Genomic DNA, 19505 nt, shown 5'->3' on the forward strand with positions numbered 1-19505 from the left:
AGGCCCAAGCACCAGAAAAACCATGCTCTATCCCAATAACCAAACCCATACTCAAACCCATACTCATACCCATACTCATACCCATACTCATACCCATACTCATACCGATATCATACCCATGCCCATATCCATACCCAAATTTATATCCAAATCTCGATTACACGTTACGAGGCTCCATGTAGCTTGCTTCGGACAAGACCGCTGCGTGATGACGCTGAGCTCTACATTGCTGCTCCTTCCATATCTCGATTTGTTTCGTCGCTACTGTAGACATGAGAATTTTTGTCGACTGGGATACTTGATCGTCGACGTGGATCAAAGACCAGACCAGGGTGACCGATGTTTAGCAACAACGTAGCTGCCGTGATCATGCTGTATGATGGTTAGATGTGTTCACGCTTTCGCATAAGTGAACTATGAACTCACCAGCTCTCCAGAGCAATGAACAATCCTTGATCGTGAAGGGCTGATCCGCTATATCCATCGCTCAACTCGTAGATACGATAAGCACAACGGATGAAGATGAGCACAAGAGACACGCTCAAGCAAATCAAGAAGATCTTAAACCTCGTGTCCAGCCCCGAACTCTTAACGCGGCCACTCTTTCGGTCCTTGTGGTATCGAAATCCGTACTGAACAGCCAGAGCAATAAAGACGAGCAGGGTGAAGACCTGAAACGCCAAACCGGCTAGTCCAATGTCGACACCAGCTTGGGATGAGCCATTGGACTCGGAAGACATTGCGCCTCCTACAGCTTGGAGGACAAGGGAGATAACATCGCATGGGATGAAGATTTGGTAATAGAGCGCAGGTTTGAAGCTGGCTGAGGACGGTGATAGTTGGAGGATACTGGCACAATAAGTCAGTATGCTTCATGGTTGTGGAAGTTAACATAAGCCTTACGAGCGATACAATGTAACGTAGATAGCTGCCGTCATGAAAACTGGAGCAATTGTGATGCACACTGCAACGATTTAGTGAATTGATGTGAAGGCAATGCATGAATGATCATACCTATTTGCATGATGAAACCATTAAAGTCCCAGGGGTCATTGTACATGATGATCCGGCCTCCATAACCGATGATCTCACAAATACATCCGAGCACCATCAGAATCGCAAATGTGCGTTGCTTGTACCATATTCCTTGGACCATGTGCACGATGCCGCTGATTCCGAAGAGAGCAATGAAGACACTAGTCGCGGCGAGATATGGTCGGTACTGGAAGAGGCTTTGCTCGACACTGCATTCGCGCAGATTGCATTCTCCCCAGCCAGCAGTCGACATTTTGGAGGGTTTGTAGTTGATATAAATGGGACAAATGGGTTTTGGCGTTCAGATGATTGAATGAGAGCAAGCAAGAGACATGATTCTCGAGCCTAGATATATGAATTCGTCCTGCATTGTTAGAGGTGTATGTTATAGTGATGGTACTGGAAGGCAGCAATAGACGGAAGAACATTCATGCCGCCTCTACAAAACTCGCAGAAAGCTACCAAAACGGCTAGCTTGCATCCTACACAGCTTCCTCCGTACAATACATGTGTGTGAGACTGCGAGGTACCCCGCGCGATCGAGGCAACGGTAACGATGGATGTCATCGATCCATGGCAGTCTTAATGATTCATTTGTTGCCTGAATCGTTTTCGTACTGGAACAATTGCGTGTTCAGCTTCGTCGAGAAGAAAAAGGATGTCGGTCCAGCACAGCGAAGCGCACGGTCCATCCTAACAGCTTCCGCTTCGTAAACGACACACACAGCCACCAACCATTCCTCCATACTGTAGGCATCAACACGATGATAGCACAGCCTAGAGTAAGAAGCTGCTGTTGCAGGATACAAGATGACATATAAAACTGACTTTTGCTTCACACCACAACATTTGTCCTTCTCTCAGAATAGACAAGCCACGTCCATTTGCTATAATTATCCTCTAGAATCATGAGTGTGCCTCAGCAGATGAGAGCCTGGCAGTTCTCTAGCAATGATGGTGGCTTAGCCAAAAATTCGCCTCTCGAATCCAACGTCAATGCAGCCGACCTGGACTCAAACAAATGCTTGTCAAAGTGTTGACTACATCACTAAATCCCGTTGAACACAGGCCTGCCGAGACGCTTTTGTGTCACTTCGCCTTCCTTATGTCAACCACGCCGGGAGCAGATCTCTTAGCTCAAGTCGTCTAAGCTTCTCCAGGTTCTTCCTTCCAGAAGAGAGAGCGCTTGGCACTGCCACATGCTTTTGCGGGAGGCATGCTGGCTAAACATGCCATCGCAGACATTACACTTCGCTGGGCCACACCACTCTTGAAGCAAGAGCTGCTATATCTGTCGCAGGCCGAACAGCAAAGTAATCATCCCTCAGTCAAGCCCAAGCGCCGCATCTTCATCAACGGTGGCAGTGGTTTGACCGACACCTTTGGCACCCAACTCGCCGTGGCTGCAGACCATGCTGGGACTAGTTCTTGCTCTGGTTGTGATGCTGGGCTTCGCCAACCTCTGGGAGCCGAGATCATCGATCACACGAAAGGCACTTTACTACAGGAACTGAGGATCTGAATATGGCGTCTGGCGATGGAGGATTGGATCTCGTGGTTGACCACATATTTACCAATCCTGAGCTGTCCTGAAAGGCGCACGAGTGGGACAAAGAATGCGTCTTATGTGCTGACTCCCTCCTGGGTTATTCAAACCCATCGGAGACCTTCTTGAGAGAAAATGCCAGTCCAACTTGCTTCATGACTCTTCGAAGCAAGAAAACTCGTGGCAATCAATCATAACAAATCTAACCTGTCTTTATAGTCAAGCAAAGAGAGAACATTCGCAATAAATCGTTCGCGACATTCAAAAATACTAAACGGTACTCGCCCGAGAGCAAGAATCAAGCAATTAAACAGAGGGCTGTTTCCAAGATGCCAAAGCATGTTTTGAAACTAAGCGAGGAAGCAAACTGCCTCAAAAGATAAATCAGTGTGATGGCAGCGCTTTTCGGCCTTCGCCCAGGTCGTATGGCAAACTAACTCTTTGGTTTTGAGGCCCTTGAATCTTGGGTCCAAGCCTCTGGCAGAGCATTTCTGCCTTTTTTTGTTCGTACACGATAGGTATACTGGATTGCAATAACAACAAGAATTGTACTTTTACAAAGACTGGGGTGTGTAGATTCCTCTTTGGTCTACCTTGGTGCTTGTGAGGTAGGTAAGTTAGGAGCGGTACAAGCAGAGGAAGGAGCGATGCAACGCTGCTGAGCAGCCAAGGGAGTAAGTTCTACGTGGGACAGAAGTCACTCAGAAAAGAGGCAAGCGCGATGCAGAGAGCGGCACTATCGTGTATCACTATTCTCATCATCGACTTCTATCTAGCCACCAACAACACGGTGCTCCTGGATTAACGAATACTTACATGGTCAACCCCTTAGTCTGCTTCATGCCCTTAACATTAATCTCCTTCCAAAGACTGACCCACACAATGATCGTCGCATACAAACAAGTACTTGCAACACACATAAGTTTCTGGGTCTCGCCATAAGCCTTGTTGATGCCATCTCTCTCAGGACTACCAACAGCATAAGAGCTCTGGACGGTCAAATCTCCATAGATAGATTGCAAGTCAGGAAGCGCAGAGGCCGGAAGATATTTAGCGAGATTAGTGGGAAAGAGACCGGTCCACATCGCAGCAGCAATAGCAGAACCGATCGATGACCCAATGTTGGCGATCATGAACTCGAAGGCGAGGATGGCGGGAATGTTCTGTTGTTTGCTGACGGCCATGACAGTCATCTGTTCGCAGATGACAAGGGTACCGCCGCCTGTTGGGAGAAGTTAGTTTGTTCTTCGGCAAGTATACCACGGTGAGTACAAACCAAAAGCAACGAAGATCTGGCACATGACAATAAAACCAATGTTGGTGTCAGGATGGCGGAAGTAGATCAACAGACCGACGCCCAGGAGATTGACCGGCACACCGAAGTATAGAGCAATCCACTTGAGACGTCCATTGTAGCGAATAACCACACCTACAACCAAGCACCAGAAAGTTGCTCCGATAGTATAAATGTTGAGTATGTATGTTGCATCGCGAACACTGGTGTTGAAGACAACAATCAGCATGCTGTAGAAATAGTCGTACCAGATGTTGTAACCAGAATAGATCGCAGCCACCATGGCAAAGGTGAAAATGACAGTTCTGTCCTTCATCAAGTGCCATGGGATGAATGTTACTGGGGCGACCTTGGCTTCCCAGACAGAGAAGGTGAACATGAGAATGATACCAAAAACTAAGAAGCAGATGATCATGGGCGACTTCCACTGTTCTGCTTGATACGAGTACAAGCTGAAGGACAGTAGGAACAGCGAGAGTCCAGTGGCGATGAGGAGAATGCCGATTACGTCGAATTGGACTGCGTAGTAGTAGACTGATTCTTTCCAGGTGCGTCCACTTTCGTGCTTTGGGATTAGGCCTTGCTTCTCAGCTTTCTTCATGTTGTGCCACATGAGCCAGAACAGAGGAGCACAGACGATAGGGTAGATGATAGCCCAAATGCCGAAGCCCCACCTAAAGCCGATCGTATCAAGGACGGACTTAGTTGCTGGTCCATAACACCATGTATTGATGAGCCAAGGAGATGCAGTGTATGCAATCCACTGTCAACTTGTCAGCTTTGATCATCGAGTCTTGTCATCAGGATGAAAGACTAACCCAAGCTCTGTTGCGTAGACTGCTGGTGTCTGCGACGAATATAGTGATAGTGAAGTCGATAGCACTGTAGCCGAGTTGATAGAAGACTTGCGCGGCACAGTAGGTTGTGACGTTGTTGCAACCAGCCATCATGACGAACCCGAGCACAGTTGATGCAACCATCAAGGCGAAGCCTTGAGGACGACCCCAGACGTCCAGGATCTTAGCATAGGGAAGTTTCCAGAGACCACTGATCAAACTTGAGATGATGCCTGTAGTCGCTGTGAGACTATGCTGCTGGAACGATGAAGTCACGTAAGGGGTTAGTGTGCCTGGAAAGACATGTATTAGATGATTTCTCTGCGGATTCAGGTTGAAGAAGTTACCTGTAATACCGCTTCCAAAGCCCTGGATGAAATTTATGACCCAGATTATGATGTACGCAGCGATGAGATGCTCGCGAGACCACACTTGATTGATTGCTTGAGCAATCTGGACTCCGTGTTGCACTTCTGGTGAGACTCCATCCTCTTCTAGCTTGCTGATGACATGAGTACGTGGCTCGTTCTTCTCGTTCATCTCTTGAGTACCAGCGACCTCTACATCGCTGCCGGTGGCAGTCTCTGCCACGACGGGCACCTCGTTGGGTCGTGAGACAAGATCCGGAATCCTGAGCCTCATGGTGAAGGATAAGAGAAAGAAAGAAGGAACAATGTGAACGATCTAGCCGGCAGAAACTTGAAAGAGGAGGGCAACCGACATGATATATGCCGCACGACAGACCCCACTTGTCCCGGGTTGATACCCTGCATGTCAGTCTCCACCATCACGCACCGCAAAACACGAGAAACCAATAAAAATGGGGCCACACGACGCAAGTGCTGGACTACTAGGAACAACTAAAGACCCGTTGAGGACTTGAGCAGCGGGCGAGACAAATTATCCCTACCTTGCCCTGGATGGTACATCGCCATGTTCGATTATCATTACCTCACAGTGATTAGATCCGAACAGCGGATCTGATTCGAGAACCTATCAGATCCGCTACGCGCGGTACCAGGCCCGGAATACTCATTCCTTCGGCGCTTGGCAGCAGCCACAAAGCTCGAGTTGCGATAATCTTGCGGATCAACCCGGCATATGAGGGTGAAAAGTCGTAGGGCTTCTTCGTGGTCGGTCTTGGAGCTCCTCCATACTGCAACAGTTGTGGAAGCTTTAGTCCGTGGCGCAAACGCGTCCGGCGCAGATGTTCACGCGCAGAGAAGTGTAGCTGGTCAACCAAGCGCTACACACACGTGGAAAATTGATGGCGGCTTGCTCAGCCACCGTTTGGGAGCGTAGATGTTTCCAAAAACTTCAAAAATCCACCATCTACTTGGTCACTGAGTGTTACTTGACATCGTAGCATATGTGTGTCGAAAAGCAATGCACAAGAGCCAAGACGCGTGAGATGCGGTCGGGGACGCCGCTCGGGCCCGCCTTCCCCAACCGTATCAGTAGATGATCAGATAAGCCCAACAAGGAAATATTCATCGTTCCTTCCTCAACAATTAATTCACGTGCTGGCAAAACGAGGAACTGCAGAATTGGACTTGTTAATCACACCTGGATATAAAGAAAGGTGAAGAGTTATAGGGCCTCCCTGCTTATTGCTTTTATGCGTTATGTAGCTTGCTATGTACGCTAATCCGTATTTGATTACTCAGAAAGGGGAGATAGAAAATCCATCGTCGTCGGCATCGTTTCTTCTGTCAGGACTGTGCGTGAATCTGATCCTGGGAGTTATTGCTGGACTTTGGGGGGCTGCGGGAGTCTTTTCTTTGGTGACAGGACTTTTGGTGCTAGATGACTCATAAGACGGTATCGCGAGGTTGTGAAGGCCGCTTCGCGATACAGATTCTCGCTTCATGAGTGGATACTCCACCTCTAGCTCTGCTTTCCATCTCTGACAAACATGAGCTAGGATCTGAAATTTGTCTCTGTGGTCTCGAAGTTGAGCCTTCAGTTGCAAGATTGCTCTGTCGACAGCATCGACGTTTATTTTGCCGTGTTTGCGAGTTCTTAAGACCGGATTTGGTTCGTTGATCCAGCTTGCATTGACGGCATCGACTGCGAGACTTCCGTTCGGTTGCGACGGAGCGTTTGAGATCTCCTCGTTGAGCATTGTGCTCACTTCATATAAATCACCCGCCAACTTCATGACACTCTCGATCTGGTCGGACATCGGGACTTTTGGCGCTCTCTCGTGGCTTTCTCCTTCTTGTCTGGTATCCGTCGGGCTTGGTGGCACATATCTTTCTTTCGAACTTTCCGTGGTCTCGGTGCCAGCACTCGAGTAGAGTTTGGTAGGTCTCTGGAGTTCGTAGACGAATTCGTTAGTAGACGGCTGCTTGCTCTTTCGTAAAACACCAGCTTGATCCACTACTCCAACGTGATTCCTCAGACTGAATCTGAAGTTGTCCAGTAATACATTTTTCCACGCGCCAAGTTTGCGTCGATCGAGAACAGTCCCAGACAAAGGCTTGAAATCGACGTACAAACAGCCTTCCGCTGAGGGAGCGTGATATAACTTATAGCGGGTCATGGGCTGATCGAACCAATTGGATTCCTTGCGGAATATCTCGACGTTAAAAGAGCTCTCTGATGCTTTTGGAAAAACATATACCAGCGAAGCCTTTCTGTGATACTCGTGCTTAAGGTCGTTACGAGATTGCGCTCGCCACTGTGATATGATTTGCAGAATAAAGCTGAAGCTTTTCCCAACTCCTTTGTCCATTTCTTGACAGAGTTTGAAGCTGGGTATCACGAGCGTTCCATCGGGCAATGTTGCGGACACAAGCAGGTTGCGTTTTTTCACGCGTGTTGCATTCTCATCTCTGCTTCTTTGGTTTCCTTCGCTTGTAGCATGCTGCGCTTGTTCTCTTTTGTCTGACTTCGATTCAGCAACTGCTCCTCCTCCAGAGATATCGTCAAGACCCGTCCCTTTGCCTTCGGAGCTAGCTTCCGGTTCAGGTGCCGTTGAGTTTCCAAGCGAGAGGGAGGCTTGAGGGTGCGCAGAAGTCGGCTTTCTGCCTTTGATGTTATCGACCAACGACTTGTACTTTGGATACCTTTCCACTTTCAGACTTCCTGCACTGTCGATCCACCCGATGTTGTTCTTCAGAAACACTAGAGCAATGTCCCGCAATAACTTATCTGTGCCAGGACGAAGGATCTCCAATTCGTCGGTAGACTCGATAACAGAACTCTTGAATGAGCCATCGATGTTCGAAACAAAGATTTGGTGAACACTCCTGGAGAGGCTGACGTCGGAAATCAAGCTCATCTTCCAGACTTCCATTCTCAGGAATTTTTCCGTCGGGTGTGTTTCTCTACGAGACTGTTAGCTTGTGTGACCCCATTCGACCGAGCCACGTACATGATTCGGATGTTGGTAATATGATTTTGCACGTTCTCACGCACTAACGGTCGCTCACGTCGCCACCATTGCCAGATTGGTGCTGCTAGAGACAACAACTCCTCACGAGTCACCGCTGCATCAGGGTCGGGGACTGGACTGATAACAGCGTGCTCATCTAGGATTATAGACATGGGTTTCACTATATTTGAGGGTGAAGTGTCATAAGCGAAACACCTTTCGTACTGCTCGAATCGAGAACAGCAAGCATGAGACACAGGTGAAGAGAGCAATTCCAACGATCCGTGCTGGTCAACAGATCCGATGTAGTTCTTCAGAGCCTTCATCAGCGCTTTCCGTAGACTCTTGCGTCCTGCCCACCTCTCGTTGGATCTAACAGTGTGCTGCAGACATGAGAACTGTGTACGATCGGCAGAAACGGACCATAAGTAAGAGTAGATTCTGCGTGGACCTCTTCCCACTCCGGCATCATAGATCGTTGTGTGGAGAGCATCCTGGCCAAAATAGCGATCATGGTGAATTCCTTTATGGATGGAGATTCCAACGTTCTGTACAAATAGCTGAGGGATAATCTTATCGGAGTGTTGCTTCCAGATCTGCGATATCGTCAAGACTAGGTCTTTGAAATGAGACAGGGTGATAAGGCTGTCTTTTAGATGAACGATAGTCCCATCTGCGAGTGACGCTGAAAATTGGGTTGCCTCAGCAGGAAAGCCTCCATTAGGGTCTGCGTCAGCAACACCGGGAGATGTTTTGGTGCTTCCACGAGTTTGTGGCTCAGGGATAGTTGACTCTCTGATGCATTCACCATCTAACTCGTGAGTTGAATGAGCTTCTGAGTCGCGCAGCTGTAGCAAACATCGCGGGGTGTTCGCCGGTGAATGCTTCGAAAAAGCTCGTTGCCACTCTCGCGCTCTTGGATGAATTGTTGACTTCGAGCCCAACAAGTTTGCAGATTGGTCCGCACTGCCGTGATGATTGAAAAGAGATGGGATGAAAACTTTGTTCTTTGCGTCTCGGGTTCTGGGTGCATTTACCTGGGGCACGAATGTATATGAGTCGTATGAGCGCCCTGCAGGGTCGGCGCGGACGTTGAGGTCACAAATATGAGGATTTGAACAATGTCGAACATCTGGGACAAGCCGTTCCCAAAAGTACAATCTAATCTTACGAGAAGTGTCCCTTCAGCTGTCAGCTTCACTCATAGTCCCCGAGCCAAGACTCACGATCTAAAAACCAACACAGCTTTTTGTGTAATATTGAACGGCCCTGTAGCTTCGAAATCTTTCCAGAAAGCTTGGATAATCCTAAGTGTGTCCTGATATATGACTCCTCTTGAAGGAAACGAGACGATGTTGCCATCGGGCAGAGCCATCGAGAAGGGCACATTTGTCGGTTCCGAAAAGACTGGGGAAGATGGCTTTGCTTGTCGAACAATGCTTAGGCACACATCACTCTCTTCACCCACTGTTGTGCGTGCAGGTGATCCAGTCGCCGACTGGGATTTAGTCAAGGGATCTGTGTCGAACATGTACGCGCTCTCCACTGCATCTCCAGCTTGCGATTTCAAGACCATTGGTTCATCACCCGACGAATGCGGCTGTTGGGCGACCTGACTGTTGTTTTTGCTAGAATAGATTTCATGCTGGCTCACAGCATTCGTTGAACTTTCATGGCTTGAGTCGCGTGTGATTTTGGGCTCTATACCAGTGCCAAATCCAGTATTCCATGACGATTCCTTTTTAGGTAGATCATGGCTCGAAACAATTGGTAAGAAGCCCACTTGTCGTTTTTGGTGACAAGAAATCCCGGTCAAGCTTTGTTGGTACAAGAGGAACCTTCGATATGATGGTTGTAAATCCTTTGAGACCCGCTTCAGGATTGCGCATCGTAACATCGGGAGTGAACTTTTGAGAGCTCGAAGATGTCGACTGTTTCGCGTTTCTGGTCGAGGCGGGAGTTTGAGTTCCGGCGGCGCTTACAGATTGCCGATTGGCAGATGGTCCGCCAAGGCCGGGCGGTAATGACGCCCTCCATCGGCAAGCGTCTCATGCTGTACATACCTGATCGAAGAAATCATGGCTTCCCGAATTTACTGTCCAGTCTTACGTCTCGACACTCTTAAGGCTACCCTACTTTGAGGTCTTGTCGCTTCTACGTGAAGCACTCAGGCTGTCGAGGCGGTGCCTTCGATCAGATCCAGGCAGTGTTTCCCCCTGATCGTTGCGCGACGCGCCTCCATACAGTTCAGATGTTGGGAGCCATCATCATGCGTGTCGAGGAGTCGTCAAGCTACATGAAGGAGATTACTGGCGTTATCTGTACACACGTGGACTTTCTCAGGTCGTCCGACGTCTCAACCCTCGTGCTTGGCGCCGGATGCGGTAAGTGATTGCACCTTACGCCTCAGCAATAATTTACGCACCGGCTGGATTCAATTGACGTGCTCCGTCTTGCGCAAAATCCCCATCCGACTCAATTTGAAGGTTTTGTAGAGAAGCTGATGTAGCTGCAGAGTCAGACGGACACAGTCGTCTCTTATCTCCGATGAAAGATGCAATGAAACGTCTTCTCCCTGGCATGTGTATAGCCTTGAGAAAAAGCAAGTCAAGCAAAGGCTTTGTAAGACCGGCATAAATATTCATCCGTCAACACAGGCAGGGACTGATGCCTTGCCAGCGGTGTCTCAAAAGTTGTTGGACACGGCGTTTGTCAGCGAGCTATGGACATGCAGCTGACAAACCCCAGCTTGAACCAATCACAGTGAGCACCACATTCCACAAGTATCTCTTCGACCAACAAGATCCTAGAATCATCTACAGAACTCCGACTGCACTTGCTAATCTCCATGAACTCATTCTTGGACGATTTCAAAATCGCTTGGCATGCTTACTGAAGACAATCGCACGCAATCGGTAGCTTTGTAGAGATGAAGGTAGGTCTGAAGAGCATATATCTAGGTGGAACAGACAGACACCTGCCCTTCATTCTTCTCACCAAACCTTCCCCCCAAGAGTAAGAAGCTGCTCTCTAGCATCACCCAATTTCAATCCTCTTACCACAGTTTCAACCATTTTATCACCATGACCGATGTCATTCGAGACGCCCCGATCGGGCAACTGATCCGATATGTGACAAGGAACAGAGTACTCCAGTACCCTGAAGAGAATCCCGATTTTGTCTGCCCAACCTCTTATGCACACTCCGAGCCTGAGAAACCGACTACTGTACTCTTCAATGCCGTCCCATCACTTTTATCCGACAACAACTCCATCAAAGATGACTTCGAGAAAGAGACCCCCGAGGCTCAGGACGACCTCCACCTTACGAGAACAGAAACTGATCACAGCTATCGAGGATTAAGCAAGACTAACACCAACAGATCTGCTTTATCGCATGTAGGGTCTCGCATTGCTCTCGAACAATCAAAGACCCGAGCAGATCTCGAGGAAGCCTTTGCAGCTGCTTCAGAACCATCGCCTTGGCCTGAGCCGATTGTCCCTGTTCGTACCTCAGATGGTATCATTCTTGTGGACTGGTATACTACAGACGACAAGGCAAATCCTCAGAATTGGTCTAGGACGAAGAAAGGCTTAGTGACACTGCTCATTTGTATTTATACTACGGCAGTCTACACAGGCTCTGCGATATACACACCTTCAGCTGAAGGCGTCATGGAACGATTTGGCGTGTCAGCAACCGCGGCAGCCCTCGGTATCTCTCTCTTTGTCCTGGCATATGGTCTTGGTCCTCTGATCTTCTCTCCTCTGTCGGAGATTCCCAAAATTGGCAGAAACCCTCCTTACATCATCACCTTCGCCATCTTCACCATCTTATGCGTGCCAACAGCTTTGGCAGACAACTTTGCTGGCTTGATGGTGCTGCGATTCTTGCAAGGCTTCTTCGGATCTCCCATTCTTGCTACTGGTGGTGCTAGTCTGCAAGACATGTTCTCGTTGATCAAGTTACCTTACATCCTCTGTTGTTGGGCGGCAGCAGCTTGTGTCGGTCCTGCTCTTGGACCCATCATTTCTGGCTTCAGCGTTGCGGCTGAGAACTGGAGATGGTCTCTTTGGGAGATGCTGTGGCTTGCTGCACCCGTCTGGCTCGCACTCTTCCTTTTCCTGCCCGAGACTTACCCAGAGACCATTCTCTTGCGTCGTGCGCAGAGACTTAGAAAACTTACTGGTAATCAGAACTTGAAGGCGCAGTCTGAAATCAATCAAGCTCAGCGAAGCTTCAAGGATCTGGTTGTCGAAGCTTTATGGCGACCTCTCCAGTTGATCGCACTAGATCCAGCTATTGTAAGTCAAAGCTCTCAGCTATGTACCCTGACCAACTACTGACACCACATCTTATCTAGGCCTACGCAGACATCTACATCGCCCTCTGCTACGCAATCTTCTACTCCTTCTTCGAAGTCTTCCCCTTAGTCTACATCGACCGCTACGGTTTCAACGTCGGACAAATGGGACTGGTGTTCCTCTCCATCGCTGTCGGCGTCGTTATCGCCATAGCAGCATACTACGCTTACCTCTACTACATTGTCGAGCCCGAGATTCTCGCTCACGGCCTGGGAAGTCCTGAACGCCGCCTGATCCCAGCCCTCTTCAGCAGTTTCCTCGTCCCCATTGGTCTGTTCATCTTTGCATGGACAGGAAACGGGCATATCCATTGGATCGTCAGTTGTATCGGTATCGTCATCAACATCATCGGCGTCTTCATCTTGTTCCAATGTGTGTTTGTTTACTTGCCGATGGTGTATCCTGCATATGCGGGAAGCCTGTTTGCTGGCAACGATACCGCGAGGTCTACTTTGGCGGCTGCGGCGATTTTGTTCTCGAGGCCTATGTTTAAGGGGTTAGGGGTTGGGGGTGGTGTGAGTTTGCTTGCTGGACTGACGACGTTGTGTATTGGAGGTATTTTTGTGCTTTTCTTTTACGGTGAGAAGTTGAGGGCGAAGAGTCGGTTTGCTGCTAAGTGAGTTTGTTTGTCGGCAGCTTGGGAGCAACTGACTCGCAGGAAGAGAATGTGTGATAGGACATGGGTTCGACAGATTGCGATAAGGGGTTAGATATGGGGGATGTAATGAAGCATTCATGGCGTGGAGAGGGGATACATGGTAGATGTAATACATGGAAACACAGTGTACACTAACGAACACTCATCTCTAGATTTCCACTGCGCCTTCAGAAAGCCGTGCTGATCAGTCTGTAGCGTGGCATCACCTGCGGTCGGAACACTCAAGTCTTACGTCGGTGCTTCATCCGTTATGATTCTGATAAGGGTAAACACATCCATTCATCATCTTGCATGCATAGTCTGTTCGCAAGCTGTTTCCTAGCCGACTGTGTTTGTTATTTGCGACCATTAGAGACTTGCAGATTGTTGTCTGATGCAGCAGAGAAGTGTATAACAACATACACGGGCCTAGCTGCATTGTCTTTCTTCCCATCGTGTAGCTGGAGCAGTGTACAAAACGAGAGCCTCTCCTATCTCTAATAGTCGATCATGCTCTCACCTTGTCAATCACCCCCATACGCCACCAAGATGATCGCAAAACTACTCAAAAAAGAAACCTGGATTCAGCATATCAAACCCATCGCCCTTTACCGCAACAACCTACACCAGCGACAGTGACCGCAACACCCTAGCGCCTCAGACTCACTTCGTCTGGGGGGCCATGATAGCAGAAGGCACAACAATCCCTCCTGAGCAAATCCCCAAGACACTGTTTCCGGCAGAGTGTATTCCTCAAACACCTCTATACTTTCCAACACACCTACCACATCCGCAACCACCAAGATCCCCATCAATCCTCGAGGAGAGGTATGGAGATCCCCTCCTTATGGTCAAGAAAATTCATCTATATCCCCTATATCAAAGCCAACAGACTTGACTTTTTATGTTGACTCTTTCCCTTGGCCCCTTCCAACTTACCATCCAAACTTTGGAGATGGAATGGTTGATTTCGTGTGATGCTCGACTTGTGTTAAATTCAGTTGGCTAGGATCAAAGAATCCCAAGTCACAAACCAGGAGTTAATCTCCTTCGAGATCTTTCCATTGAGGCAGTACATCGTGCCAGCAGACAAAAGTTTGAATTCTTCAACTTTGTGCGAGGCAGGAACCCAAAGACAGAAAAAAAAAAAGGAAATCAGAAAGATTGATCACAAGTGTTACGATGCTGCGTTGCATTCGTCATTTACCCTTAATCTATCATGTGAATTCCCATTCTCCACTATTGGTCAAATGCTACATTTGAGATCCTTGCAGTTACACGCATTACTTTCTGTAGCGTAGAGAAAAAAGACAAACGGGATGAATGTTCAAGATTCGCAGAGAGAGAGTTGGGTAGACGAGACCAGGAAACACTAGACGAAGGCTTCGCCTCAGGCACAGGGGATGAATTTTTTAGGGGTACGACAAGCTATACAAACATACCTACACATCCACGCCAACCTCTAGACACCGTATACTACAAGTCTAACTCCCTCACAACTCTCTCATAGCCTCCCCAGCAACCCTCCCCACGAACCCAGCCCAACTACTAAACAAAACTCCCTTGAGAATAGTCTCACCTTCTTCAACAGTCCAATGTCCAGCATCAACCAATCTCTTCCTCCAAACATGTTGCTCTTCATCATTCAACTCATGCCAATGTTTGGCTTTTTCATCTTGCTTCAAATACTCCTTTTTGTCCCACATACTAAGTGCGAGGTTCTTGCCTTCGCCTTCGTCACGAACGATGACGGCTTTGTCTTCAGGGTTTGAGCCGCCGGGGAGTGCAAAGTTCATGTTGATCAGATCGGCGATTTTGACTCGTGGAGCATCCATGACGGAGGAAGCTGCTGAGGGGACGGCAGAGGTGACAGATGATGCAGCAGATGAGACCGAAGACGCGGCATCAACGATGGGTTCCCAGCCCTTGCGACCCATACTATCAGCAATGTTTGCAGGATGCGCAAGAGTGCGTTGCCATGATGCTGGTAGAGGAATGAAGTCGGCGAGACCAGGAGCATAAGGATCGGTAGAGTACATAGACTGGAGCAAGACTGCGAAAATCAAGACGGCGAAGCCAATGAGGACGCCGTAGGTTGTACGTTGGCGAAGCTCATCGGATGGGTGTAGGAGAACATAACGGCTCAGGCGGTCTGCAGGCTGTGAAGGGAGAAGAGCGAAAGTGTCTACAACGACGGTATTGCCCATACTAGTGCTGCAAAGCTTGATGTATTGTGGACCGGGGTGAACGGGGTTTTTGGCGGGCAGGGCATTGCCCTGTTTGTCCGTCTCGGGTGGAGGAGCGCGAACAGGGCTGTGGAAGGGTGAGAAGCGGAGGCAGGTCATTTGTAGCGGATGTACGTCATTGAGAGTGGTGAAGCGCTTGAACTTGGCGAAGGTGTGAGTGTTGGCGTTGTAGTCCAGAGTGTAGATAGGAATTGAAATGTCGTGGCTGGCGATGGCAACAACGACTTGCTTGTTTCCAGCCTTATCCGAATCCAAACTGCAGACATCGAGACCAACAGCCTGCTTGACATGACCGGGCAAAACCTTGTTCTTGACCATCAACGCCGGACCAGATGGATAAAGATGAACAATGCTCAGCTCGGCACCAGTGCGGTTAGGTAGATTACTCAAGAGCAACACATCTTCATTGCTCAACCATCTGATAGCACGGTACTTGGGACGCGCAGGCTTGCTAGCATCCTCACGCTTAGGAATCGAGTAAACTTTCCTTGGGTTTGCAGGAGAGAAGGAGGCTTTCTTTGTGTCGAAGTTGTACATGACCGTCTGCTCGTAGACGTCGTAGTCGGTAGCCCAGGTGATGGAAAAGGTGTTGGTCTCCAGCTCAGTGATGTCCAAATCGGCAGCTTCGGCATTGTCGCGCATAGGAATACGAGCAATGATCTCAGCATCGGTTGTAGGTGTTTTTGTGGCATCGAAGACAACAATCTCGGAACGCTTGGCTAGTCCAGTTGCGACGGCTCCGATGCGCTTGTTTGGCGAGTCGCGCTTGTAGGTTGGTGAGAGTCGCAAGACACGCTGGTATGTTTCTGGCTTTGGGCCTGTTGCTGGTTGGAAGAGTGATGCCTTTCCAACAAACGAGATGGATCCATCTTGAGCTTCGCCGTCTTGCTTCTCTTCCGAGGCCTGCTTCTTCTTGGGGTACCTGATGTCGAACGTACGCAAATGTTCGTTCTTGCCGGCTTTCTGATCGGCCTCTGAAGAATTGATGCCAGCTAATGTGATGAGACCGTCCTTAGAAGCCAGAGTGGCCAGCGATGTGATGGAGTCTTCTTCGCTCGAGAGCTCGATTTCGGCCGTCGTATCGAGAGCTGCGCGTTTGCTCGCGTCCAGTAGCGTCTATGATGTATATCAGTATCGATCATGCGACTGCAGAGGCTTTACCTGTGACTTACGATCTTGTTTGCGACACCACTGCGACCTTGACCACCGCCGCCGCCCACAACAAGAAAGCCACGGTTGTAGGGGTCAAACTCGGCGGCATACACTGGGTATGACAGCGTCGTCTTTGTGAACGACACTGGTCCCTGAGTTGAGAAAACCATCTTGTTGTAGCAATATGTGGGTGCTAGGTTGACAAAAGGTCTAGAATACCAAGACGTGGAATTAACTGCCTGCAGGTCCCTTTCACATGAACGATGACGCCCGCCCGCGCTTTTGCCAAGCTGGACCCGTCTCCACACCGCTTTCAGCCCACTTTCTTCTTCGTCTCTGAACAACAACATATGGACACATATCAAATAAATGACTACGAACTGTAAAGAGTATAACCAAGATTTTGAAGTCGTAAAAAGTATAACATTCGCTTTTTCTGTACTCTCGAACATGCCAATCCCCATCTATCCCTAGGCACATCACATGTTCCATATTCATCCTCATGAAATAGCTTACTCCTCGTCAATACCAGCCATCTCCTCTTCCTCCTCGAAAGTGTCGCGAGGAACGTTGTAGAGGCGGATAGTGGGCTTGTTAGGGTCCTTAACAAGCACAAACTTGGCCTCCTCTTCGTCTTGCGACATGACCATGTCGACGAAAGTGCGGACGATAGCCCAACCGTTGTTCAGGTTCAGGTTCATCTGGGCGGCGAACTCACGGGGCTTGTAGCCGAGGACACCGAGGATGACGTGGTCGTTTGAGGTCTTGGGGTTGACACGCGACACGAAACTGTCATATTTGTTAGCACTTGCTTATTCTTTTGTAGAGGTCATCAGATCATAAAACTCACCCAATCTTCATCTGGTCGGCCTTTGCGAGAATGGCCTGGGTAGCCCAGCGGGCAAGCTTGCAGCTGTTGTTCTTCATCTCGGTAGCAACAACGGCACCACGCTGAGAAGCCAGCTTAGTGCGCCAGTCAAGAGCACCACCGCTACCGATGGCCTTGTTGTCGAACTCGTTGAGAGCCTTGATGGTGAGGTATTGGTCCTCGCCAGAGATGGCGTTCTTGACGACGGCGTCGAGCTCGGTACGGACAATGATGTGTAGCGGCTGCTCGTCGGCCTCGAGCGAAAGGTCGAACTTGCGGTACTTGTAGGCCTTGGAGGCAGGGGGGTCGGTCTCCTCCTCGGGGTTGTAGAAGGGGTGCTCGTTGGCCATGTCGCGCTTGGACGTTTGGCTCTCGGTGACGGTCTGGATAGGGAAGACGTGGTTGATGTGGGTGGCCTCCTCCATAAGGGCGCCAACGTTGTTGATGGTGTCCTTGGTACCCTCGGAAGTCTCAAGAGGTGCATCAGCAGCGTTCTCGTTGACGGTGACACGGTCGACGTTGCTGCCCTCACGCTTGTCGATGAAGACCTTGTTGCCTTGTCTGGTGATGATCAAATCCCATGAGTAAACGGAGCGGGGGGCGCACATCAGCATGGACAAGATATCGCTGGTGGTGAAGATGGAAGCAGCATCCTTAGCGGCCAGATCCTGGATAATGGGGTCGTGAGAAGTTGTGACATTGTAAGCAGCGCGCTCAACAACGTTAAGCTTGCGGAAAGAAGTAGGAGCACCAGGCTGCTTGTCGAACTGGCGGTCGTAGTAGTAGAGGAATCCATAGTCTTCAACATCCTCGCCATCACCAGTGTCCAGGTTCAGCTTGATCAGACGGTTGAAGTCAATCTCCTCGAGCAGCTTCCAGGTATCGCGAGGCTGGACCGAGGCCTCACGAGTGCGTTGCGGCTTGTCCCAGTCCTTCCAGCCTCCTCTGCGGCCACCACGGCCTCCACGCTGTGCGGCACGGTTGTCGTATTGCTGTTGTCCAGGTCTAGCACCTCCAACGCGCTGGAAAGTGCCACCACGGCCACCGCGCTGAGCAGCGCCACCACGAGCACCACCACGTCCACGGAAAACGGTACCACCACCACGGCCGAAAGTGCGGCGAGCGGCAGTGCGCGAGTTGTCGACAATGGAGAAGCTGGCTTCCTCGCCGATTCCTTCGATGTTGAGAGCGGTTTGGAGACCTGCGCCGGCGCCGTAGGGCTGGTCTGTTTGTAGTGACTTGTCAGTCCGGCTGTTCCCTCTGCTCTTTTCAAGTCTTCCTCACCTCTGAAGTTGCGGCCGTATTGTTGTCTGCCTCCTCTGCCTTCGCGGTCCTTGCCCTCAGCGGTCCAGTCGGCCATGCGGCCAAGCTTGTCGCCCTTGGAGAAGGGAGCGTAGGGGAGACCGTCGCGCAGGGTATCGGTGGTGACGGGAGGTCCCCATGAGTCGGTAGCAGGCAGCGCCTGTACGAGACCAAGAATCGAGTCCATCTTGATATGTGATTGATCTGCTAGGGAATCGAGACGCTCCCGCGAAAAAGTCGGCGGCGTCGACAACATCCCGCGCAAACTTCGGTGGGCCCTCTGAAATCTTGGCATTCGCCTACTCTCACTCTGCGCATGAACGTCTCAGGTCAATCATCGAGCACATGAGTAGTTCTTAATATGAGAAGTCCTTGATTTAATGCATAGAGGAACTGTTCTAAAAGTTCGAAGCAACCCTTTTTCGACTCCATCCCTGTCCAAAGCATCCTTGCAAACGCCGGCTAACTAACATGAAAAAGCATTCATTCCTTTTTTAACGACGACTCCAGCTTCAGCTACATGCATTCTCTTTCGACCGTGATCAACCATCACCTACTCTGATAGAAGCGAAGAAGCCATGAAGAAAAGAAAGTCAGCGAAACATTTGGGCCTTTCGTCATGCATCCAAACGTTCTGCTAAGAGAAGTAAAGAAAAAGAAATGGTGGTAAAGCAGCACCCCGTCTCTTCACTCCTCATCTCGTTCGTGAGACAGGTTAAGAGATGTCGGCCTCGATGATGATGCAGAATGTAAGACAAAAACACGGAAATCTTCTGTCCTTCTCTTCATCATCGTGATCGTTGTTGGCTAGCTTTCCATATGGTAATCTCATATCCTCAGGTCATG

The 19505-nt window shown here is 49.5% G+C and overlaps 8 protein-coding genes across 8 annotated transcripts; 2 read left to right on the plus strand and 6 right to left on the minus strand.

Annotated features, from left to right (window-relative positions):
• Positions 1–221: 221 nt before the first annotated feature.
• M437DRAFT_50500 (RTA1-domain-containing protein) lies at positions 222–1288 on the minus strand (the record flags this gene model as incomplete). Its single annotated transcript, XM_041022015.1, has 4 exons — positions 222–372; positions 427–849; positions 904–964; positions 1015–1288. 4 exons carry the CDS (start codon positions 1286–1288, stop codon positions 222–224), a joined length of 909 nt encoding a protein of 302 aa, XP_040878945.1.
• A 963-nt stretch (positions 1289–2251) lies between these two features.
• On the plus strand, positions 2252–2557 carry M437DRAFT_85362 (uncharacterized protein; the record flags this gene model as incomplete). Its single annotated transcript, XM_041028278.1, has 1 exon — positions 2252–2557. One exon carries the CDS (start codon positions 2252–2254, stop codon positions 2555–2557), a length of 306 nt encoding a protein of 101 aa, XP_040878946.1.
• An 836-nt stretch (positions 2558–3393) lies between these two features.
• Positions 3394–5353, minus strand: M437DRAFT_76086 (MFS general substrate transporter; the record flags this gene model as incomplete). The annotated part of the gene is made up of 4 exons (XM_041026553.1): positions 3394–3803; positions 3858–4638; positions 4694–5004; positions 5059–5353. 4 exons carry the CDS (start codon positions 5351–5353, stop codon positions 3394–3396), a joined length of 1797 nt encoding a protein of 598 aa, XP_040878947.1.
• A 1021-nt stretch (positions 5354–6374) lies between these two features.
• On the minus strand, positions 6375–6872 carry M437DRAFT_50627 (uncharacterized protein; the record flags this gene model as incomplete). Its single annotated transcript, XM_041022046.1, has 1 exon — positions 6375–6872. The coding sequence occupies one exon, from the start codon at positions 6870–6872 to the stop codon at positions 6375–6377; it is 498 nt and encodes a 165-aa protein (XP_040878948.1).
• A 204-nt stretch (positions 6873–7076) lies between these two features.
• On the minus strand, positions 7077–9987 carry M437DRAFT_25949 (uncharacterized protein; the record flags this gene model as incomplete). The annotated part of the gene is made up of 3 exons (XM_041019097.1): positions 7077–8005; positions 8053–8881; positions 9703–9987. Coding segments are annotated over 3 exons (2043 nt in total), but the record flags the coding sequence as incomplete, so codon positions are not given.
• A 1186-nt stretch (positions 9988–11173) lies between these two features.
• Positions 11174–13074, plus strand: M437DRAFT_76090 (MFS general substrate transporter; the record flags this gene model as incomplete). The annotated part of the gene is made up of 2 exons (XM_041026554.1): positions 11174–12394; positions 12454–13074. The coding sequence occupies 2 exons, from the start codon at positions 11174–11176 to the stop codon at positions 13072–13074; spliced, it is 1842 nt and encodes a 613-aa protein (XP_040878950.1).
• A 1510-nt stretch (positions 13075–14584) lies between these two features.
• Positions 14585–16659, minus strand: M437DRAFT_50744 (uncharacterized protein; the record flags this gene model as incomplete). Its single annotated transcript, XM_041022071.1, has 3 exons — positions 14585–14940; positions 15025–16453; positions 16525–16659. 3 exons carry the CDS (start codon positions 16657–16659, stop codon positions 14585–14587), a joined length of 1920 nt encoding a protein of 639 aa, XP_040878951.1.
• A 342-nt stretch (positions 16660–17001) lies between these two features.
• Positions 17002–18846, minus strand: M437DRAFT_85367 (eukaryotic translation initiation factor 3 subunit D; the record flags this gene model as incomplete). The annotated part of the gene is made up of 3 exons (XM_041028279.1): positions 17002–17278; positions 17340–18582; positions 18642–18846. The coding sequence occupies 3 exons, from the start codon at positions 18844–18846 to the stop codon at positions 17002–17004; spliced, it is 1725 nt and encodes a 574-aa protein (XP_040878952.1).
• Positions 18847–19505: the final 659 nt, after the last annotated feature.

The sequence above is a fragment of the Aureobasidium melanogenum genome, assembly GCF_000721775.1.
Source record: "Aureobasidium melanogenum CBS 110374 unplaced genomic scaffold scaffold_13, whole genome shotgun sequence".
Lineage (NCBI taxonomy): Eukaryota > Fungi > Ascomycota > Dothideomycetes > Dothideales > Saccotheciaceae > Aureobasidium > Aureobasidium melanogenum.